General features: G+C 36.5%; 1 protein-coding gene across 1 annotated transcript; it reads right to left on the bottom strand.

Annotated features, from left to right (window-relative positions):
* Nucleotides 1-396: 396 nt before the first annotated feature.
* LOC141820987 (uncharacterized) lies at nt 397-23,445 on the bottom strand. Its single transcript, XM_074708360.1, is given in 19 exon segments — nt 397-895; nt 1,011-1,227; nt 1,334-1,402; nt 1,479-1,539; nt 1,623-2,134; nt 2,497-3,117; nt 6,213-6,488; nt 7,427-7,618; nt 7,704-7,814; nt 8,830-9,117; nt 9,203-9,254; nt 11,664-11,840; nt 18,472-18,537; nt 19,243-19,497; nt 19,601-20,131; nt 20,236-20,286; nt 22,295-22,374; nt 23,026-23,148; nt 23,151-23,445. Coding segments are annotated over 18 exon segments (3,675 nt in total). The 5' UTR covers nt 23,274-23,445; the 3' UTR covers nt 397-895; nt 1,011-1,140.
* Between the last annotated feature and the right edge of the window lie 411 nt (nt 23,446-23,856).

Here is a 23,856-nt window from a genome sequence, read left to right on the forward strand (position 1 = left end):
TCATCAATTTAAAGCCCCCGCCTCTTTGCTTGTTCGCCGCTGGCCCTCGAATCGCTTCCATCAGCCGTTGGATAGCTTCGAAATCGACGGTGGAAGATTATTTAAGTCACGATCCGTGGGACTGCGCTACGGCCAATAAGAACAGCCCTCCGGCGTTAAGGGTTTTCTCGTTGAAGGATTCATGTTGCACAAACAAACATCCACGATTTAGAAGTGGAATAATGTGATTAGACTTAAATCATGCAAAATTATTTTAAAAAATACATAATCAACCTATCAACACTATATATAAATTTATATGATATAAGAGACGAGAAATTTAAAAATATGAGCACTTAGAGCAGAATCACTGAGAAGTCATGCAAGAACGAAAATAATTATATTTTACGACAAAAATCATCTGATGATAACAAGACTATAAACAAAATTGCATTACATGGATGAGATATACAAATTGGGCTCAAGAATGAGGAAGTTAACTGATGGAGTTTGGATACTGATGACCTTAAAGCCACTAAAAGAGCAATAATTACTAACCGAGAATGCCTCTAAAAAACTGCATAAACCTCGGTACTTCGAAATTTCAAAATCGGATGCGTAAGAGAAACAAATTCACGTCGCGAATAACCATCTCCAAGAAAAGATGAGATTATCTGCAATCGAAACAATTATGAGATGCGCTTCTAAAGTATATCAACAGCAATGCTCCTGCGAGAATCTGCATAGAATGTGCTTCGGGGGTGATTCACACTGAGTTGAACACCTGAATTTTGAAAAGGTTGTCTTTTCTTATCTTGCTTGATGGCATAAATAATCGAAGATCAGTTGGGGGATGAGCTAAATTTCTGTACACATCATTTATCTTGAAGTGCGATTATACATTGTGACGAAAGACCTGTGAGGTAACCAAATCATTAATAATAAGGCGAAGAGGAAGAATAACATCATGCATTGAGAAAACTAAGTATGCAGCCAAGAAATTCCCTGCCTGACATAAGAAACGCAATCACCTTTACTCAGCAGAAGAAACTTTGGTCCAGAATGTCTGCCAGTTGCATCTTCTAGCAACATGAAAAATGTACTGGGCATGGATTCCACTTGGCCATTCATTTTAAAGGCTGTGGAACATACCGTTAGACGTTACAAGATGGTGCCAAGGTCATTTGACAGCTGCAGGATACCACGCATTTGCAGGTAAGGGTTCTCTAGAAGTTTTTCATTGTTGCTCTATCAAGTACAAAAGCAGAAACTGATTAATCGACATGCTGATATTACTCGAACTATACAGTAACGATTCATGTCAAGGCTGCAACCTGTAAGTCAAAAGGTGTACCTGTTGTGCTTTGAAAATAAGACTCTTAAGCATGCGCTGATAGGTTTCTGGTTCTTCTGTCATCATTCTCTGATTGAATTGTGAGTTTGTTATTAGCATGAAATAGGATCAGTGGTGAGTCGTAAATGACAAATTTATGTTATACCTTCAAGAGAAAAGCAGCAGAATAATATGCTACTCGTGAATCCATGTCATCTAAGAGGCCTCTGTAAAAGTTTGAACTTGTATCATCAAACAAAAAACAACATAACTATGTAACATCCATGATGAATTTGAGATGATGGCATACCTGAAGAATTCTTTTCCTTCAATCTCCGAAAGTGCTCCCTGATCAGCAGTACATTTACCAATTAAAAGTAAGAGGAGGGCAGCTCTTATGTCTGATGTAGCACCTGGTATATTCCCTCCTCCATTACTGCCAACGGCGACACCTAATGCAACATCATCAGTTGCTGCCCCAGCAAGCTGTATCAGCGGCCAGTAGAACAAGGAAGAAGGAACACGGGCTACTAGCTGCATAGGAGCAATTGCATGCCCTCGAAGAAGCAATGCTGCCATAGAAGTTGTCTCACAGATTAAACTATCTCGATCAAGATCATTAAGAGAGTCATCTGTCTGTGGAAGCTTATCTTGTGATTGCTTAGACCTTGGTCCTTCCAAAGAAACATGAATTTCTGAACCACTTTCACGACTATGAGTTGTGCAACCAAACAGATGATTCAGACCATTGAAATCAACAAGAGGAACACGTGTGGCAGAGTGAAGCCTCAGGCATAATTGAGCAAATAATATATCACACATCTGCAGATACCACAATTAAGTCAGAATAAGTTTTAAGTCAAGACATGCATGGTCAAATAGAGATAGAACTTGAAAAGGCTTTAGAAAAAGGAAACAATTTGGACACAAAGACCATGTGTGGTGCTTAAAGCATTCTTGCTTGATGACCTGGCTGACATTTTATAATAAATAATTTTAAGAACAAACCTCTTCCAGCAAAAGGTCAGATTGCATGATTGTAGATGTCTATACTTACAAGTCTCTATGAGATACAATAGAGCGAAAATGAACAATTACTATTAAAAAAATTCTGGGTAGGCACAGGTACCAAATCAGTCTCATTGAAAGAACGATTAAAGAAATTAGCAAACATTTAAGACCACCTTCAAAATGCTGATGTGATCAGTTTCGTTTATCTGAACCACCAGCGATAAGGCACTATTCATCATGTCTATAACTGCATTTGCTTTGTTTAGACGAGTTTCAGTATGATCAGATGCACTACTTTCAGCACTAGTATCTTGCAGCTCAGTTTCATCAAGTAATAATTTGCAACGTGTGAGAAGTTTTTCCAGAACAAAAAGAAAGCCCCATCTGACAAAATTGTGCTTTGACTTCAAAAGCCCACAGAAGATACTAATTGCTAACGGAACTTCTGAATAAACTGAATCTTGACTAAAAGCAACAGCAATTAGCTGCTGAAGGTTTTTAACATTAGAAAAGATATTTCCGTTTCTACTCTCACTGATTTCCATAAGCAGCAATTCAACAAGCCAGATGTACCCATGATGTCGGTAAACAGACCTGTCTGAGTGAAGAAGAGAATGCAGCGTAGCCCATGAAACTTTAGCTTTCTCACCAATATCAGTTTTGGAAAGGACATCTTTTATGCTCATAAAAGACTTGCATGTCTTTGTAAGACGGATCATGTATGAAAACTCACTATCCAACCTCGTGAACGTACTCAAGGTTGTATCAAGTTTTCTTATTATCTTGTCCAAAAGCTACAAAATAAAAACAGCCTGATCAGATTGAATAAACAATGCAACCAGTTTGTTCAAAAACTGTTTAGAATAATCAAGGCACAACCAGAAGCCAAATGAACAATTAAGAAGCAAAAAGCAGCCAACATAGAGATACTAAACAGTTTTAGAACAAACTGAAATTTTCGAACAAGAATAAAATTCCACTTGATAATTGATTGTAAAATAATCATGGACTTATCTGAAATTTAATTTTTACCTAAATTGGATTTAATCGATTCCTCTGTCCAGGTATGACGACTATATCGAGAGAGACGGGGGTTCCACGATTGTGATTACACCGCTCCTTTGCCTTCTTCCTCTATGCAATATATGGATGAGCAGATCCAAAGATTAAGGACATTTTCAGTGACCAAACAGCAGCGATGAACTACGGAATTGAGCTTTGTTCTTCCAACTATCATGATCAGCAATATGATAGTTGAGTAAACAAAATTTTCCTAGTCCATACAATTGAACGATGATTCAATTGTGTTGTAGATTAACATGTTGTGGATTCAATTGTGTTGTAGATTAACATGTTGTGGAATCCAATTGAGTTGAAGTGTTGAACTAAGGGCTAATGGGTGGTGGTGGGATGGGCCAACAACTTGCATCGACTTTTGACTAGTACAACTCCACAATGGGAGAATTGTTATTCAACATAGGATCTACGAGCGCTCTGGATTCCATGGTTGTATTGTCAATTTGGACCAGATGGCCTCTTTGTCATAGAAACTTCAGATCAGTGATTTCAAACAATTATCAAAGGGCTCCAAGATCCAAATATTGTGTGAAACCTAATGTTAATAGGCAAGCGACTATTCCATTTAGATCGTTGTGTTGCAGGATTCTCATCTCTCTTATGATGGAGCTGATTTCTACAATGGCTCTGATCACTGTTGAGTTTTTATAGTTGGCTACTTTGCACAATTTGTATGTATTACATTCCTGGCGATGATGAATAAATCCTTGGGTTTTTATGCTATCGAACCAGATTTTTGGGTCGACTCAGGATGTAAATTGATGATCAGTTGCTGATGGCTTATTTGATTTAGTCACAGTGCAGTTGGATGAGTTAGCATTTGAGTATGTTTTTTTCATTAGTATTTGAATCAAGATTTCAAATCTCAAGTTGTATCGGAGTTTTGGTCTTTGATCAAAATGATATGGTTTCAATACTGTATCATGTTATGTTGGCATGGTTTCAACACTTATTTAATTGAATTATTAATGATAACACAATTAATTTTACTTAGTATAAGTTATAACTTTTAATTATTTATTTTATTGTAATTAATTATACAATTAATTATTAATTATATTGCTAATACATTTTTATTCTTTTGTTTATAGTTGTCAATTAATTTGATCACCTTAGACCTCAGTTAAAAAGGTAGAGCCCAACTAAGTTTTGAATTTTAGTTTTAGACTTTTAGTCACTTATAAGTTGTATACTTCTTTCACTTGATAGTGATTTGCACTTATAATTTGCTCAATTTTGCAGGTAGAATGCTGGAATAAGCAATGAGAAAAAGAGAGCTGCCCTAATCCCCTATAAAGTGGGGCATGCTTTGCCTTTAGATTCTACAACACTAAAGCAATTCCATATCTGAAGGCCCAGGGACCTTCATTGTTGAGATTTAATTAATAATGTTTTTTACTTGTTCTAACTCAAGTTTCTAACATTTTAGCAAAAATTAATCGCAATTTTTATTAATTACAAGATTTGAAATACTGTAGATTGTCAATAAAATCAATCTCATTTCAGGATGTCAATCCATTTCTCATTTTGAATCATGTTCCATTTTTATATGGTTCAAAAAGTGATTTGATTCATAAAATGTGTTTGTAAATTCTTGATTTGATCATAAATTCAATCAGTGACAATTGTGTGTGAAACATTGGGCAGAACTATTTCAAACTATCAGCATAACCATTTTACTCATGCTACAGTGCCACTTCGCCAGTGGCTATTTCAAACTATCAGCATAACCATTTTACTCATGCTACAGTTCCACTTCGCCAGTGGCTGTGCAGGGAAGTAAAACCAATGTCACAACATTCTCATCTACAAATTGGTATGTATTTAACTGCTGTTGTGGGTGCAGTTGTGTGCATGTGGTTGTATTGGTCAGCAGAGCTATTCTTGCATTCATTACATATATGTGGTCAAACAAAACATTGCTGGCAGTGTTGTTGAGTAAGATGCTATAGTGATTGTGCTATAATGGTATTGCTCTTTCAGTGATAGTTGCTATATATGTTTGGTCATACTTGTCATGTTCCCACTCAAATCCCTTTTAAATACCTAACTATGCCTAGTTTCAATAAATTAGCTACATTGACTTAAAAAGTGTTATCATTTGATAAAGGTATTATTTATTTTGTTAACTAGTACCACGTTATTTTGGTTACGCATTTTTATATACAATATCTATGAAAATAACATATCCAGTTAAGATATAATAGCTTACTGATGATTTTTGAAGAAAAGGTACAATTTAAGCAAATCCAATGTCAACTAGAGTAACAATGGTAAACCATAGTGTTCATATACAAAAATGTAATATGAACCATAGGTAAAACTAGACCATGTTTAAAATAAAATAGGAATAACAAGAAGCATTCAATAAGTGATTAAAGTAAAGTCAGAAAGTGATTTTATTTATCATTCAGTGCAAGCTCACGGAACATTCTCTACAGGGAAAATCAGTAGTGTGAAAGATGACCAAAGGCAGCATGTTGGGGCAGAATTTAGCAACTCAGCATGACATCCACTTCAACATTTTGACCAGAATGTGCAATGATTTGTCAAAAAGTAGTTAGTAGTTATCTATCTAATCTTCTGCAAATACAACCATAATTGTAATAGACACACAACTAACCCCTTCTCTCATAGTTTGACCATCTCAACAAGACTGCAGAGATGGGTCTTTTCAAGATCATTAATCAAATCAGCAAACTAGCCAATTTCAGATAAATTTGCTGAATGAGTGACTATTTATCATAAGATATTGGTTAGTAATATATCTAGTTTTCTGCACAAAAAAAAAAAGATTTCAATAAGAACATACCATATTCTGTCGCTCATAGTTTGATGATCTTAACAAAGCTGCAGAGATGGATCTTTTCAAGATCTCCCCGATACCATCTACACCATGCTTAACTGCGATATGAAAAGCTTCAGGAGCATTAGCGAGCATAAGCATGGACACAAGAGGTTGAATGTCATCATACGCATATACTGATGCTCCATTAGCCAAGCAAACTTCATTTATCTGATGTACAACATAATCAAATAGAACAAGAAATAGATCATCCTTTTCTTCCTTTGAGCTTGCCTTTGAATACTGCATAGAGAAGATTGATTAGTCTAATCTACTCCAACTCATTCAAGTATAGCGATAAGGCAAGGTTAAAACAAGTTGTAACATTGATTTACATTAATGAACTAGGCATCTTAGCCAAAAAATTTTGACAAAGACTAACTCGTGTAACAGGGTAACCTTAGGCAAATCAAAGAAAACATGAAGCTCTATTTATAAGAAATCTTGGATGTACTGCTAAACAAATAGATGCAATAGAAGATATATCATAGAGTTCAACAAGATACTACAGTGAAAAGAGGGATTCAATGAGTAACGTGACAATCTTATGCCTTCCAACAGAAGGTAAAACAATCAAAAGACAAAATTGGCATTTTGTGGCAGGGCATTGAGAAATTCTTAGCATCACATGGTTTGATGAAATGCAAGTTGGCACAGCGTAGTGTGAATGGGAACACATCAAAATATAGAGCACCCATATGTTGGCAACTTTGTGAAAGTTGGCATGACAAGATATACCTTTAGGAATATTATCATTAGTAGGCGAGGTAGACCACTTCTTGATTGGTAGTTAGTTTGACATCAATAAGATAATCATTGTTTAAAGTATGTATGAAGTTGATATAATGGATTCAATAAAAAACACTTGTCATCACAAAACAATTAGAGAAGTTATAATCAAAAAGAAAATAAATACTAAAACTCTTAGAGGTGATCAGACATGTACCCAATACAAAAATATATTTTATGAACACTCCAATATTCCACTTCAAATTTTCAGATAAGAGATATATTAAGAGGGTTATATAGTAAAGTATAACTGCTATATCCTATCTTGGAAGGGATCATTTGTGGGGAAAAAAAAACCCCAACACACTTTCAAATTGAACTCAAAGGAAATTCTTAATTAATAATGTAGTAGAAACAATATTTAACTTGATAATGATGGATTAAAAGCACACCTCCAAACAAATAAAGTCAATCCCTCCAAGAAGATCCTCTTGTTCAACAAAAAATAAGGGAATGTGTGGAGCATCCTTTGGAGGATCATTTGAAGTTTGATAGAACATGTTACTCAACATGCAGATAAGTTTGCAATGAACTACTTCTGCCCATGAATATTTATTACTGATCTCCAGAAGGGTCTTAATAACCTACAGCAAAAAACCAAAGATGAGAATGATTTAACTTCAATGAGATATCCATAATCAAGAAAACCTCATGATCAAGTGTTCTCACCCTTATGTCAAGACCAGCAAGTCTGCTCCTTAATATTTTTCCATTATCACAAACAAAATATAATAAACAACTAAGTGCAGATGCCCATACAATTTCTTCTCTTTCTTCCATCTGCAACAAGAGAAGTCTTATCATACACAGGAAAACAGCAACAGAAAAAAGATTCTGCAAAATAAAGCAACAGCCACTAGAGATGCAAAAATGAGAACTTAAAAAGTTTCTGGGAGGTAAGAGATGGGTGCAAAGGAACATAGGGAGAATGAGGGAAGGAAGAGGAGTGTGGAGTGTGGGTATGCTGCACCACCACATTTAAACCTGCAGCCTCTGAATAAAAAGATTCAAAAATGAGAAGAAAAAAAAAACTAAGCCTAGATTTACAACTCTAATTCCAAGTTGAGTGGAACATAACAATATTATTTTTATAAACAAGAGCACCTATGCTCATGTATATAATAATTAAGATAATACATCATGTAGGTTGAAACTGCTAGTTTTGACATTTATCTGAAGGATTTTTATGGGTGGCAATATAATCCAACATGTGATGCAGGTCAGTGGAGGTTAGAGGAGGAAGAAGAAGCATACTAATTATTGCCTCTGCCTCAACCATGTTTTGTCAAAGAAGTTGTTCGTTGTACTTCTCAAATGTCATAAATATCTCACCAGAATGTCGGTCCTTCATTCTTGCCTGTTGAGATAACATGTTTGATGTGTGGAATGGTGTGTTCAACTTGGTGTCAAGGTTTGCCTCATTATGGAACTGAAACGAGATACTTCACCCATATTGGACTAGACAGCAAGAGAATTAAAACTATGACATAATACTATTGAAGATAAAACCTATAAGACCATATAATTATAACAGCCTCCACAAGCAAGTAGGAAAAACAAGAAAGACTTGGTTACTGACAACCATACATAAAAGGGGGTGAATTTATTATCCAGCAATACCCAAAATGTCATCTTCAGAATTCATTGATGTATATGATGCTTGTATCTCTCCTCCAATAAAACAGGACAAAGGTTGCACTCTTTATCTCAATAACAAAGATGCAGGCAAAGGGGGTATAATCCATGAAATTTAAAATGATGCAACCTGGCAATTGTAACTACTATACAAAATTACCTGTACAAGAAGACGAAGAACTTCAAATAGTATGACCAAAAGCCAGGACTCAAAGTTACCAATAGCTGTAAAAATTCTCAGCTGCATGTCAGACTCATTATTCATCTTTCCTGGAGCTCTAGGTTGTTCTTCGTCATTTGAACAAGGTTCTTGCAAAGGCTTAACTGCCTCGGGTGACGTAGGATCTTCAAGAAGCATAGGCTCCAGCAATTGTGCATGAACACCAAGGTTTAAAATGAAATCAAATGCACGAGCCCTGGATCCCACTTTTGGAGAGCTAAGCATACCCTAAAGTCAACAAAATTAAAAAAAAAAATTAAAAATGAGAAATGCTGACTTCTTAGTCTATTAGATTGCTGAGCAATCGCAGCACCTCCAGCATATAACGAGTGAGAGGAGTAGCAGTTCCAGCATCCATCATGAACCTACCAAATTTGATCATACAGGAAATCAGAAGAATGGAAAATGAATTTTTTGTTAAACATCGAATCAACTTTGGCTCAAAATTCCAATTATTGAATTAGTTTAATGAATTAAAGCAATAAGTCGAAATATAATAAACAAATACCAAAAACAAAAAATGATTCAGAGATGAGGACACTGAGGATCCTATTCTGGTGCATTTGACTTAAAAATGTTAAAAGAATATAATATTCAAATAGCTCAATAAAAAGAGAATGACATTGACAGAAGTGACAAATAAAAGAACAGGTTTCCCTTCCATAGTCTTCTGGGATATATAGTTTAACTGATAATTATTTGTACTATGTTAACATTTCTTCTAAAGCAAAAAAGCATATCGACAAACTTCTATTGACAGAGTGGATATCGAGAATATCTGTTTGGGTCCAGGAGGTCAAGATATATAGATTTGGTTCTTATCATCCAGACTCTTCCATGAATATGATTGGCTTCCAGTCATATAAAACCAGCATTTGGTTCAAACATCAAACCAGCAACAAACTCAACTATCATTCCATGTGAAAAAGATGTAGGAAACTTATGTCTAAAAATTCTAAAACAAGAAAGCACTCATAAACATCACTCCAGAATTGAGCAGTTCATACTGAGGGTAGTCAAGCCCAAAGTTTAAAATATCAAGTCGTGCCGAGATTTAGGTCCCGGACCAAAACGATACAATTTCAATACCATATCGTACTGTGCCGGTATAGTTTTGATATTTTTAAAATATAAAATATATTAATTAAAATAAAAAATTTAATCTAAATATTTAAAAATAAAAAATAAAATAGTTTTTAAAAAATAATAGGATAATTTTACGAGGCTTTAATTAAGCCTATTTAAATTATCTCTAACTATAGCTAGGAGTTGATTATTAAAACCTAAGTTTAAAAAAAAACATCGCGACAGGGTGATGCCTCCGGTGGCATCGCCGGGCCTGTGCGACGCCTCCGGTGGCGTCGCCGAGCCCACACTGAAACGCCGATGCCGATATCGATCCGCTGATGGAACGAAATTTTTCGCCAATATCGGACGATACGGCTTAAGATTTCAATCCTTGGTCAAGCCACAATATTAGATCAATCAAAATTTAAAAGGTGTATGCGGACAACATGCAACCGAGCCATGTCGTACATAGATCCATATAAGGGTGCATAGGCACCCCATATTTTCCAAACAAAAAAGAGCAATATTTATACTAAATAATGTATAGTATTGTGTGTCAAAAACTTGATTTACCATCCATTTAATATATCAAATTGGATCAACCTATGAAAGTGATATCGACATAATTTTCCACCTATCACCAAGTGATTAAATTAATCATCCCAAGCATTCATAACTACATATAAATTTTACTTATGAATCTAAGCAATACTAATAAAAAACCACATTACATATAAGAAAGCATGTTAACCAACCAACAACAATCGTTAGAAAAATCTACAAGCTGACCTATATTATACAAAGAGCATGCTACTTGTTTTGTTTAAATCATATCAATATTATCTTGGACATGACTTTAACAAACTAGGGATTGCTTTAGCCTGCATGATCCTTAAGTTACCATATTTAGATGCAATGCTATCTCTTCATAAGCCTATGCTACATTAGTGGCATATGAGGTGTCTATTTATAAATAACACACAAGCCTCATTGAAGAAAGAAATTAGGCCACAATCACAACCTAGACAAGTATTTTAACTGCCTGTTGTCACAAATTAAATCCTATCTCCAGTTATCGGGTCAACATTTCATGCATATGCATTCAGGTAAAATGCAATTTCACTTAAAAGGAGGGTATAAAATCACAGCAGAAGGTGAAGAGGAAAACAGAAGGACATTTGACACCAAACGTCTTGTTTGAAACACCAATTTACAGCTTAATTAAAGTAAGAATAACTTTCAACATTGATGTTGAGAATTAGGAATATCTCGGGTCACTAATATTTCAGAGCAAAAAGAATGTAGCACCAAAAAAATGTAAATAATCTCTTATGGACTCATATGAAGTACGATCAAGCAAGGATAATGGTACTGGTCAGACATGTATGCACCATTTTGTGAGACAGGGGGCTGCTATCAAACCATGCAGCCAGAATTTATCAATATATATAACAACACTGGATAATACAGCTCATATACTTCTCAGTATAACCATATGTTCAGATAAACCATATCCTTCACTTAAAAAAGTATAAATACAACACAAAAGTAAACTAGTGTATGATAGTGGAATCTACACTAAATAAATGCATTAGACATTCATACTAACACCAGCCTGCTATGCCGCTGGTCATGAGCCGTACATATAAACAAGTCATGATGGCTTTCATATCAAATACAAAGCAATAGGAGAAATTAAAACATACATGTCAATAACAAGCTTGATGAGAACACTGATTGCAACATCAGTGGCAGGTTGTCCAGCATGGTTAGATCGTGATGTTGCATTATTTGTATTTGGGTTTGGGGCACTGGACTCTCTGCAAACTTCAGCTATGACTTCATGAATCTCAGCAAAACTTAGCCTTAAAGGTTGCTGTTCACTAGCACATGTTAAGATGATAGTCAGACAGATAATGGATGCTAGATTCACATCATAATGAACAAAAGCATTAAAAAAGGACCAAGAAGGATTGTTCAACATTTCCCAAAAAGCACTTTCATTCAGATTTATTATTAGCAAATATCTGTTACCTATAACAATCTTAATATTGTTGCTAATGTACAGTAAATTTTAGTAGATTCACAACCATCATTCCCAAACAAAGCTATCAATATTGGTTTGACCTTAAGAGACACACATTACATGTAATAAACATTTGACAAAGCCATACTGCATCCAACCCAAATTAGATTACATGAAAGAGGAATTGTCTCGACATCTTGTTTTCTATCGACTTAGAAATTGTCTTTGTTCTCAGATCAATTAAATGCCAAAGATAGGTTGGAAATTCCTTTTAACAAACCAGCCAAACAATGAAACAGAAAAATCTTGCTATTCAAGAACATTTCATCATTGCCCAAAATAAAACTCATGCAAGTGAAAATTAGCATTTACACTTGCAAATGCGTCAAGTGGAAATCTTAAGATTTAACAGACTAAAATGTCAAAGGAGTTTCCACTACCAATAATTTGACATTTTCATTGTAAACCATCTCCAACATAGCCCAGTACAAGTCTGATCCAGGAGTTGAGTTTGTTGGTGCAATCTTGCCCCAAGTATCAATTGATTTTAATGTTTGGCTAAATGAGTTTAAGTTAGGCAATGTTGGTGATCTAACATGTGTGATTTGAGTAAACAGGAAAGTCAAGGTTTGAAGTCTTGGCAAATGGTGAAGTCCCGGAGGAGGCGGCGGCCTCTTGGCAAATGGTGAAGTCCCGGAGGTGCGGCCTCTTGGCAAAAAGAAGACTTAGCATGACGAAGCTGAGGGAAACATCTCAAGCAAGTGCAAGGATGAGGAGCCGTGGGCTCGAAAGCATCTAAGGAAGGCACGAAGCTTGTGGAAGATGTTTGAAGGCGTGAGTCAAGGCTAAGGGATGAAGAAGGAAGCTGAAAGGTGAAGTTTCAGCTTCATCAGTCGACTGGTGATGGTATCAGTCGACTGGTGTCTTGATCCAAAACACACAGAAACTTTGGTTGAGTGAAAAAACAGAGACCAATCGACTGCTCAGTCGACTGGGTGAGTGATCAGTCGACTGGTATTCGAACGTTGGGGTTGACAGCTGGAGAAATTAATGCAATCTACAGTAGCCGTTGAAGCCCACCAGTCGACTGGTCCATGAGACAGTCGGCTGGCATCGAGAAAATATAAAAAGACAGATTCAAGACAGAAAAGCAAGGGTTCACTTTTTCATCATTGATTGTAAGCTCTGTAAATCTCTCATACTCTTCCTCCAATCTTCTCTATACATCTGTAAGAGGAAGAGATCTAGTGAAAAGGTTTTCTCCACCTTCAAAGTTGCTTTGAGAAGGAGAAAGTTCATAGTGGAAAGTTCTGGTGGTGTGTGTGGATCCTTGGATTAGTCACCTCGAGGAGGTGGATACCAAGTAAATCGAAGGGGTTAGCATTGCTTGATCTTTATTTTGTTTTTGTCTTGTGCTTCCGCTAACAATATTGTAGGCAAGAGCAAAAGTTGCTATTCCCCCCCCCTCTAGCAAACGCAACGGTCCCAACAAGTGGTATCAGAGCAGGTTAACTTCGAAAGAACTCACCCTCAACCGGAGCATTTAGATGGCGTTTCAAGAGGGATATAACACTGCACGACCTCCATACTTCGATGGCAATGATTTTGCCTATTGGAAAGGTAGGATGGAATATTATTTAATGAATGATATTGAAAATTGATTTAGTGTTGTAGATGGATTCAAAAAATCAAAGGATGCATTTGGAGCACCTCTTCCTACCAAGGATTGGTCAAAGGAAATATGCAAGAAGGCTCAAGCAAATGCCAAAGCCACAACCACCTTGCAATGTGGACTCTCCAAAGAGCAATTGAGCAAGGTTGGACCTTTCAATTCGGCCAAAGAGCTTTGGGAGAAGCTCATTGAATTGAATGAAGGGTCAAGTGAATCTAGAAGAGCCAAGAGGGATCTCTTGGTTGGACAACTTCAAACCTTCAACATGAAGCCAAATGAGACCGTAAGTCAAATGCATGGAAGGTTCAAAGAAATAGTGAATGGACTACATGTGATAGGTGAGAAGATAGACAACCGAGACTTAGTAAGGTATGTACTTCAAGCCTTTTCCTAGAACCACTTTATGGGCATCAATGGTTGATGCGTATAAAGTATCTAGGGATCTTTCAATTGTTAAACTAGATGAGTTATTTTGTGAATTTGAGTTACATGAACAAGCTAATGTTTCTTCCAAAGAGAAAGGTATTGCTTTGATTGTAGAAAAGAAGGAGAAGAAGAAGAAGAAGAAAAAAGGAGTCTTCATCTGAGTCCGATCAAGAATCCTCGGATAGCGATGAGGAAATGTCGGCAAAGGAGGTTGCTCATTATGTCAAGAAGATGATGGGAAAATCAAGAAGATTCACAAGGAGGGATGTAAAGAAGATGTTTACATCATCAAGAGGTAAAAATAATCAAAGTTCAAGTTTTAATCCTAACGTTACGTGTTATGAGTGCAACAAGAAGGGACACATCAAGACAAATTGTCCGGAGATGAAGAAGAAAGAGGAGAAGGAAAGGAAAAAGAAGGAGAAAAAGAAGAAGGAAGTGATGGTGGCCCAAGCCACATGGGATACATCAAGTAGCGACTCATCGGATGATGAAGAAGAGTTGTGCCACATCACTAGACACATGGCACTAATGGCACGTGAGAGTGACCAAGAGACTACAAGTGAGGAGGAAGACATCAAGTAGCGACGAATCTTCATCAAGTGAAGATGAGGTAATGGATTCTGCTAAAGAAAAATTTCTTTACAAAACTATTGCTTATCTTAAAAATGCTTTGATTAAGTCAAAGTCTAAGGTTAAGGCATTAAAAGAGGAACTTAGGACCATTAGGAACAATGCATGTGAATCTAGTGACTCTAGTGAAATTAATGAGGAAAATGCTAAAGTTGAAGGATGAAGTGATTGATTTAAGGAAATGCTTAGAAAAATTTTCAAATGGATCTAAAAACCTTGATATGATCCTAAATAGTCAAAGAGCGGTTTACAACAAGGCAGGAATAGGATACAAACCTAAAGAGGTTGCCTACATCTCTCTAGTAGGAAGACAAGGGTCACCTAGCAAACAAGTCATTAAGGGAAAGGTAAAGCAAGCATGGGTCCCTAAGAAATACTTACAAAATGTTAGTGAATCAAGCTTTTGGGTACCAAAGAGTGATGTGTTTCATGTTGTATAGGTAAGAGAGAAGAAGGAACTCATGTTTACCAAACCAAATATGCTAAAGAAATTATCAAGAAATTTGGTTTGGAAAATGCTAAGGTAGCTTCTTCTCTTATAGGAACAAATGTAAAAGTAGATAGTGACGTAGAGAGAACTTGGTATGTGCTTTGTAGAATTATGACATTAGTCTTGCATGATCCCATAGCTAGAAGTTACTTATGTACATCTCACAAGACCCTAGGAAGGCTTGCTTGTGTATTTCTTAATTTGAATATTATGTGAGATGCTAGGACGATACTCATATCTTACTTATGCTTATGACATCTTGATGAGGTATGAAGAGTATCAATATATCTATCATAGACCAACTATGGGGAAAGCAAATGTTTAATTCATGGACATCTTGCCCATTGATCATAGTTGGACATTTTAAATGTTTTGAAAACATTTCCATGTTGTACTCACAGTGATATACACTTGCAACATCAAAGGTTTCAAAACATGGCTTGAGGTTGATACATAAGTGCAAGTTTGTGCCAAACTTTTGAGTTTTGGTCAAACTTATGAAATACTTTGATTTTTCATAAAATTTTATTTTTCCTTGATAGAGAATGTTGAAACAAACTTGCTTGTAAAATTTCATCATTTTTTGAATTTTATGGAATTAATAGGGCATTTCTGAAGTTCATCTCAGAATGTTGAATTGAGCTGATACATGGGACCAGTCGACTGATACAGGTACCAGTCGACTGATACAGGTACCAGTCGACTGGTACCAGTCGACTCTCACTCGTTTCTCACTCGACCAATCTTTCTGTGAGATTTTTCTACACGGGACAGTCGACTGATTCTGAATCAGTCGACTGGTGAGTCTGATAAGGCTGAAACTCTGTGGTTTCGATCGTATCTTGGTCATTTAGGTATCCTATGACTTACTACTCCATGGAAATGCCTTGGATGATATTTTTCAATTATAATGGTCAATGGGATTGATCAAGCATGTATTTTTGAGACTTTCCAAAGACATTGTTGGTGCAATGGTCTAGGGGGAGTAGGGCTTTAAATTGTTGGTGAAATGACTTTAGGGGGAGTAGGGTTTTAGGGGGAGTGTGCCTCTCAAAGAACAACTTTCTTATTACTTATTTCAAGGGGATGAGGTTCTTGCTTGGATATTTACCCTAGCTCTTGTTCATTTCTGCCTCCATATGGAGATGTAGCCTTTTTGGTGTGTGTCAAAAAAGGGGGAGAAATGAGTTTGGTTTAAGTTAGAATCTTCATGTTTTATGCTTCTATTATCCATGCTTATATTGCTTCATGATTATGCTTTATGCTGAAATTATGTCTTATCATGTTAAAGACCTAACTTAAATAAGTTTTTGTCAAACATCAAAAAGGGAGAGATTGTTGGTGCAATCTTGCCCCAAGTATCAGTTGGTTTTAATGTTTGGCTAAATGAATTTAAGTTAGACAATGTTGGTGATCTAACATGTGTGATTTGAGTAAATAGGAAAGTCCAGGTTTGAAGTCTTGGCAAATGGTGAAGTCCCGGAGGCGCGGCCTCTTGGCAAATGGTGAAGTCCCGGAGGCGCGGCCTCTTGGCAAATGGTGAAGTCCCGGAGGTGCGGCCTCTTGGCAAAAGGAAGACTTAGCATGACAAAGCTGAGGGAAACATCTCAAGCAAGTGCAAGGATGAGGAGAAAGCATCCAAGGAGGGCACGAGGCTTGTGGAAGATGTTTGAAGGCGTGAGTCAAGGCTAAGGGATGAAGAAGGAAGCTGAAAGGTGGATTTTCAGCTTCATCAGTCGACTGGTGATGGCATCAGTCGACTGGTGTCTTGATCCAAAACACACAGAAAGATCAGTTGAGTGAAAAAGCAGAGACCAGTCGACTGATCAGTCGACTGGGTGAGTGATCAGTCGACTGATGATCAGTCGACTGGTTGAGTCATCAGTCGACTGGTATTCGAACGTTGGGGCTGACAGCTGGAGAATTAATGCAATATACAGTAGCCGTTGGAGCCCACCAGTCGACTGGTCATGAGACAGTCGACTGGTGTCGAGAAAATATAAAAAAGACAGATTTGAGACAGAAAAGTAAGGTTCACTTTCTCATTGTTGTAAGCTCTGTAAATCTCTCATACTCTTCCTCCAATCTTCTCTATACATTTGTAAGAGGAAGAGATCTAGTGAAAAGGTTTTCTCCACCTTCAAAGTTGCTTTGAGAAGGAGAAAGTTCATAGTGGAAAGTGCTGGTGGTGTGTGTGGATCCTTGGATTAGTCACCTCGAGGAGGTGGATACCAAGTAAATCGAAGGGGTTAGCATTATTCTTGATCTTACTTTTGTTCTTGTATTGTGCTTCCGCTAACATATTGTAGGCAAGATCGAAAGTTGCTATTCACCCCCCTCTAGCAAACGCAACGTTTGGTTAGCTTGGTGTCATCAATCAGGAAGGATACTTGTTTCAGGTTTGGGCCAGTGACATTATGTGGCATAATTCCCATGCTTATCCAGATCAGTAGAATTTAGCCACACAATCAAAAGGATCAATCAGCAATCTAACTAATCAGTCCTCGTTACCTGAAATCTGGATTGCATACTCCACTACTTCCAGGACAATTATAGCTAATGCAAAAACTTGTCGAGGATCTTAAGTTCATCCTCATGTTTGCTGACTGACACTGAATAACCTGGCAATTAACAACTAATGGTAATTTTGCATACAATTCCCTGTTCAGACTCTAAATGAATATAAGATTATATGGCATTGTCATGAAACATTGCAGCATTAAACACCATTAAAGGCATTGTCTTCCTCATATAAACTCCCAACAAAGACTAATAACACAAGAAAAACAACCAAGTACATGTTACTTGCAATACTGAGGATGCCTATGGACGGCGCTTGATAACAAAATGTTTTGTTGTTCAATAATTTTGTTTCGTATCCCATCAATGCTAGGAGATGGGAGACGAATTACCCCAACAGCACAGGATCCATCTGCTAGGAAAGATGTGGCTCTGATTGGCATCAGGAACAGGTGTACTTTCCAAGATGCCTCCTCCCTGATATCATATATTGTCTAGGCATACTCATCCTTGCATATCAGCCTATCACAATAAAAAAAATTTCCTAGATTTTGGTACCCTACCAATGCCATGTTCTTTTGTTTCCTGCTATTAAATCTCAGTTCTGTTATTTTGTCCTTTTTTCTTTTAGCAGAACACTAAATCAAATGAAGAAGCAAAAACATAAATCATACCCAAATATAACATGTTAATATTATCTCCAGACAAATGAAGAAACAATGCAGAAGATAAGAGCTTTAATTGAACCTGTAATGTTTATACTGAAAAAGTGGCCGAACTCTTGGATTAAATGTGCTCACGGGTACATTATCCCTGAAAAAGGAAACAATTAAGCACGCTCACAACTTTAACATGACTAAACATTTAGCCTACTACAGATCTTGAAAATCTACAGTTTTTAGATATACCAGACATAAGTGAAAAGATTATCTCCAAAAGAACTGGCTATCAATGATAATGTTTAGAAAAATTCTTCCTAAGCCTCAGCACTAATTTGTTATTTACAGTACCAACAGATACAACAATCAACAGCAATCTAAAAGGGCATAACAAAAACATTTTGTCCATGTTTGGTAGTGTTCATGGTTTTCTCAATTTTTTTTGAAGAAAAATATTGAAAATAACATGTTTGATAGAAATTGTAAAAATATTGAAAATAACATGTTAGATAGAATCAATTTCTTAGAAAAAAAATTAAAAATTATGACACAAGTATTTTGTTTTAAGGGATTTTCTTTTCCCTGGAAAAAAATGGAATATTTTTTATGTGAAACACAATCTTAATTTCTAAGAGGCAGATTTAGAAACAATTGAATATACAATATAAGCAAACTAATAACGAAACTTCATCAAAATTACAAAAGAAAAAAAAATCTAAGAATGGCAATAAATCTCTGAATATATAGAGCAATAAAGTTGTTGAAAAGGAATATAAACTGAACCAAAGGATGCAAATCTAGAAACGTGATGAAATATTAGGGTAAAACATTTTTTAAAAAGCAGCTGAAAAAGACGTGCCAAACTTGATTAGGGCCTGCTTTCATGCGTTTGAAGGCTGTTATTACTTTCAAATGGCTATTTGATGAAACAAAGCTGGTAGGTAGTATAGCTGTTGAAGGCCGTGACATGTCAACATCTGTAAAGTTGTGATTGACGAAATATTTCCAAGTATGATCCTTGATTTGGGTTTCTATGTCTCCAATTAAAAGACTTGCTGCACCAACTTCTAAGAAACCATGTGTATGAATGTCTTGAGGCATCACAAAACCATTGCTGGATTGAAGAGAACATCTAGTTAGATTCATGTATATTATGAATACTTCTTTAGTTGGAAATGTTGTATAGAAAATGTCAGCTGAAGATATAGGTAGAATACCTTCCTTTTGTTGAATATGGCATTTGGTATTCTCTTTCCCCAGGCCATCTCCATTTTAATATATCAGAAAATATATACTTATTTCCTTCTCCATTAACTTCTTGAAGATTTGAAAGTCCAGGAGGCAAAGCAGTAATTTCTTTGATCTCAATGGAATCTTTACTGCTAACAACATCAGGACTTAAATGAGAATTAAAAGATCTACTCAACAAAGATGACAAACTGGGAAGTGATTGTTTCGACGCAGCTGAAACCATAGATTGTGCAATTGGTTGGAAAGACAATTTTGGTACATGTCGTGCCACAAGGGAACGAACATAATTCAAGGACTTAATAAGTGAAGAAGAAGCAAAGTTGGAAGGTGCTAGTGAAGGAACATAAACATTTGAGACCTTGGATGCTGTTTTAGCATGGTGTGTCAATGCATTGGACAATTCTGGCTCTGTTTGATTATTTACAGATTCACATTCCGCAATTGAATTCACACAAAAAAGATCAATCTGCCGCAGGATTGAAAGCTTTGGTATATATCTGCAAGGACAACAAACCACCATAAAAAGATTAAAAAAAAATTCCCTCGACTGTAGCATTAACAATGATGACAATCAGCAGAATGGCAACACACAAAAAATCACCTGAGCAGATAAAATTTCAGGTAGGCCACACACCTTGGAAGTACTGCTGGACTGGTCCAAAAAAGAGGAAGAATAAGATACTTGTCAACTTAAAAGTATGGTTCACAAATTGAGATTCACAATGAAAGATCAACACCGCGTATAGAATCATATCATTTACAAGATAAAAGTAGCATTTGATAGGCAATAATTGAAACGGTATGTAGAGTAAAGGAGAAACTCATCCTAAACAATCTAAAGTCTAAAATCGAGAATTGAACCACAATGTGGTTTTAAATGTAGCTTTCGCAAGATTGTTATTGATTCATTAAAAGGTCTCCACCTAAGCTGGTTTAACAACTGCAAAAGCTTATTGAATGAAGGCACTGAAATTTGAACATCAGCAACAAATATTTAGATTAGAGACACGAAATCTTTTATAGTACGGAACCATGGGTGACCCCAGAATCATGTTCTAAGTTCATAATTCATAAAATAGTTCATAGTTTATTTTGATATTCACAGTTATAATTGACTTTAAGTTTAATTTTCTAAAAATTGTCTCTTCATCCTATTTTATGAAGGAAATAGTCAAATTCCCAAAAAAAACAATAGTTACTAGTTACTATCCATATGGTACAGAAATCATCCATTTCAATTAGTGTGTTGTGAGTTGTGTCTCACATGGAACAGCACTTTAGCATCGTTTTATTTATCACTTTAACAATTCAGAACAGTTAGCACCTATGTTATGCAAAGTCGAAGATACCTCTATGGGCCAAAGGTTAACTTCATACAAATTCACAGAAGGCCCATGATGTAATTTCGCAAAATAAAAACAAAAAAACTCATCCTGGTAAGGAAAAAATTGTCATGCAAGATGGAAACTGTGATAAACAATTTATTCAGCTTCCCAAAGAATATTTAGAAATGTGCACGAAACTCAACAGATGCAAAAGAGAATTTCCAGTAGTCCACAGTTAAAAATAACAAAAATGCAAACCTATAAAAAAACTAACCAAAAAAATGCAGTATCTAGGAACAAGTATGTACAGGTGTTTGTAATTATGATGCACCATAGGGCAATCTGGTGCACGAAGCTCTTGCCAATGCGGGGTCCCGGAGAAGGGTGAGACCACATTAGGTCTATTGTACCCAGCCTTATCTGTTGCCGCAACTCGAACTCGTGACCTCAAGGTCACATGGCAACAACTTTACCGTTGTGTCAAGGCTCCCCTTCAATTATGATGCACTATACTTGGTGATTAAAGTTATCTTTATTTGGGTCAATTAAATATTATACAATCAGTAACAGCTTATAAAATGGTCTGCTAATGCAACCTCTATAGCTCAAATAATTGTAAAATACCTCCCAAGTGTATGAAAAAAGGCTATATTTGAAGTAAATAAGTATCCAACTCAACAAATGAAGCATGCAGTGTTTAGGAATAAGTATGTACTGGTGTTTATAATTATCATGCACCATACTAGGCAATTTAAGTTTTCTTTATTTTGGTGTCAATTTAATATGACACAATGAATCACCGTTTATAAAATGGTCTTGCAAGTGCAACCTCTGTAGAAAATGCCTCTCAAGTGCAGATCAATTTTATAATATGAAAAACAAAAGACTAAATTCAAAGTAAATCAGTATCCAGTAAAAACATGCCTGGCTTGGCATCTTATTTATCAGTCAACATTCAACAAATTCAAGGCCTTAAAAGACTTTAAAGTAGATGATAAATTCTAAGTATCTATACATCATACATGTTTATGCTATGCATCACGAGGTAATATTCTCTTATTGCATACGTTAGATTACCAAAATCATAACCATTTCATGGAGAATGATCAAGAAAAAAAGAATACATGTGCAAAACCATGCTTCTATTATCAGACAAACAACTACTAGTAAGATTTGGCATATTTTAATATTGCGCAAAATCAATCACTTTTTCTTTCCAAATGAGCTTTCCAACTAATGAAATCTATTTGTCAAGTAGAATTTAAACATAAAACAACTAGTTCTAGATCTATGATTATTTTAAAAAATTAATATCAGAATATACACTAGTATTACCTCCGATCTCTTTCTGCTAGTGCATGCTCTAGAAGCATGATATAAGCCATGTCAGTGGTTGATGAGTTGGCCATGAAGTCCTGTCAGCATGCAATAATCTGAAAGTCAAAAACAATACAAAACAAAACAAAATTACAGGTATCTAAACAGTTGGAAACAATACATAAAATTAGTAGTGAGATATTGATCAATTGAATCACACATTCATTCAAAAGTTATATCCCGTTGGTGTATAACTTCTACTATGGTGTTTAGTGTATAAGATATTGGGCTTGCACGTCAACAAAATGTATTTTAAGAAAAGATAAACAAGACAGACTATGCTTCAGAAATTGCGTTCATCAGTTCAGAAAGTTCACATATTAATGGGAATTTAGTAACATATTGTTGTATAGGATAATTGTCCTAGATATAAATTTTTTGCTAATTTCACTGTGGGAAGAAACGCCCAAGTACACTAAACTACAACTAAAGGCGAGATTTGACTCAAAATGCCTCACTTCTTTGGCAGCAAAATTCCAAATCACCCTCAACGGACCGGAGTATTAATGCCGTTGGAAGAATAAAAAAAGCGATAAAATGCCAAGTCGAAACGAAACGAGTTCAAGCCCTAATCGTAATCGAGAGAATGAATGCAAAAAAGGAAAAATTAAAACCAAACATGAATTTTCGAACAAAACCAAAAACTATGCCCTAAAATGTCAAAGATATCTCCAACGAAGGCGACCGACCCGGAGGATCCTCGCAGCCTCGGAAGTCTGCGCCGAGGAGCTCCCGTGCTGGGACGCGGCGGGCGAGAGACAATCCGCGACGGCCCTACGCAGCGGCTCGGGTAGCTTCTTGGCCGGCACCTGCACCTATGCGACCTATGCGACCTCTGAGAGGTCACCCCGTAGAGCCTCGTCATGGCAGGCGTCCGAGAAGGGCTATAGCTCAGTGCCCGCTTCGACGACCCAGGCATCGCCTCCTCTGCTGGCATCTTCCGGTCTCTATGTCCCTCCCCTTCTCCCCAAACACTTCAACCCACGGAGAGATCATTCCCTATCCGCCTCGCCTTCGTCATACCACCATCTCCACCCAACACTTCCGCCTCTTCCTCCACATTGGACGCCTCCGCAAGGTGGGGAGGTAGAGGACGGAGGAGATCAAGGTTCAAGGGATCGAGGGATCGGGAGAGAGTGCGAGGAAGGAACAGGAGCTCTCGAATCCTAGTTTTAACGGGCGAACAAAGATCGGCGACGGTGTCGAGTGTCCGGGTCTCGAACTGGGTAAACCATTCAGGTGCACATAAGAATAATCCATTTTTCTTTGGCAAGAATACGACACTCTATCAAGGATTACAGCTGTCAACGGGGCCCAGTGACTCAACTGGAACTCGTCACTTCTCCCGATTTACCCGACAGTTTACCAGCCACCTCTTTAAGCGAGTGCGACATTTATATAAAAATAAAATTTATATATTGTATTAATGTATGTAATTAGGGAGAATTATTTTTATCATAATATTTATTTTATACTCAATTAGTAGTGCTCGCTGTTATTATACTTTGGATCATTATCTA

The sequence above is a fragment of the Curcuma longa genome, unplaced genomic scaffold (genome assembly GCF_044706935.1).
Source record: "Curcuma longa cultivar G26 ecotype Majalengka, Jawa Barat unplaced genomic scaffold, ITB_CL_G26_1.1 utg8573_np1212_1322966_RagTag, whole genome shotgun sequence".
NCBI classification, from domain to species: domain Eukaryota; kingdom Viridiplantae; phylum Streptophyta; class Magnoliopsida; order Zingiberales; family Zingiberaceae; genus Curcuma; species Curcuma longa.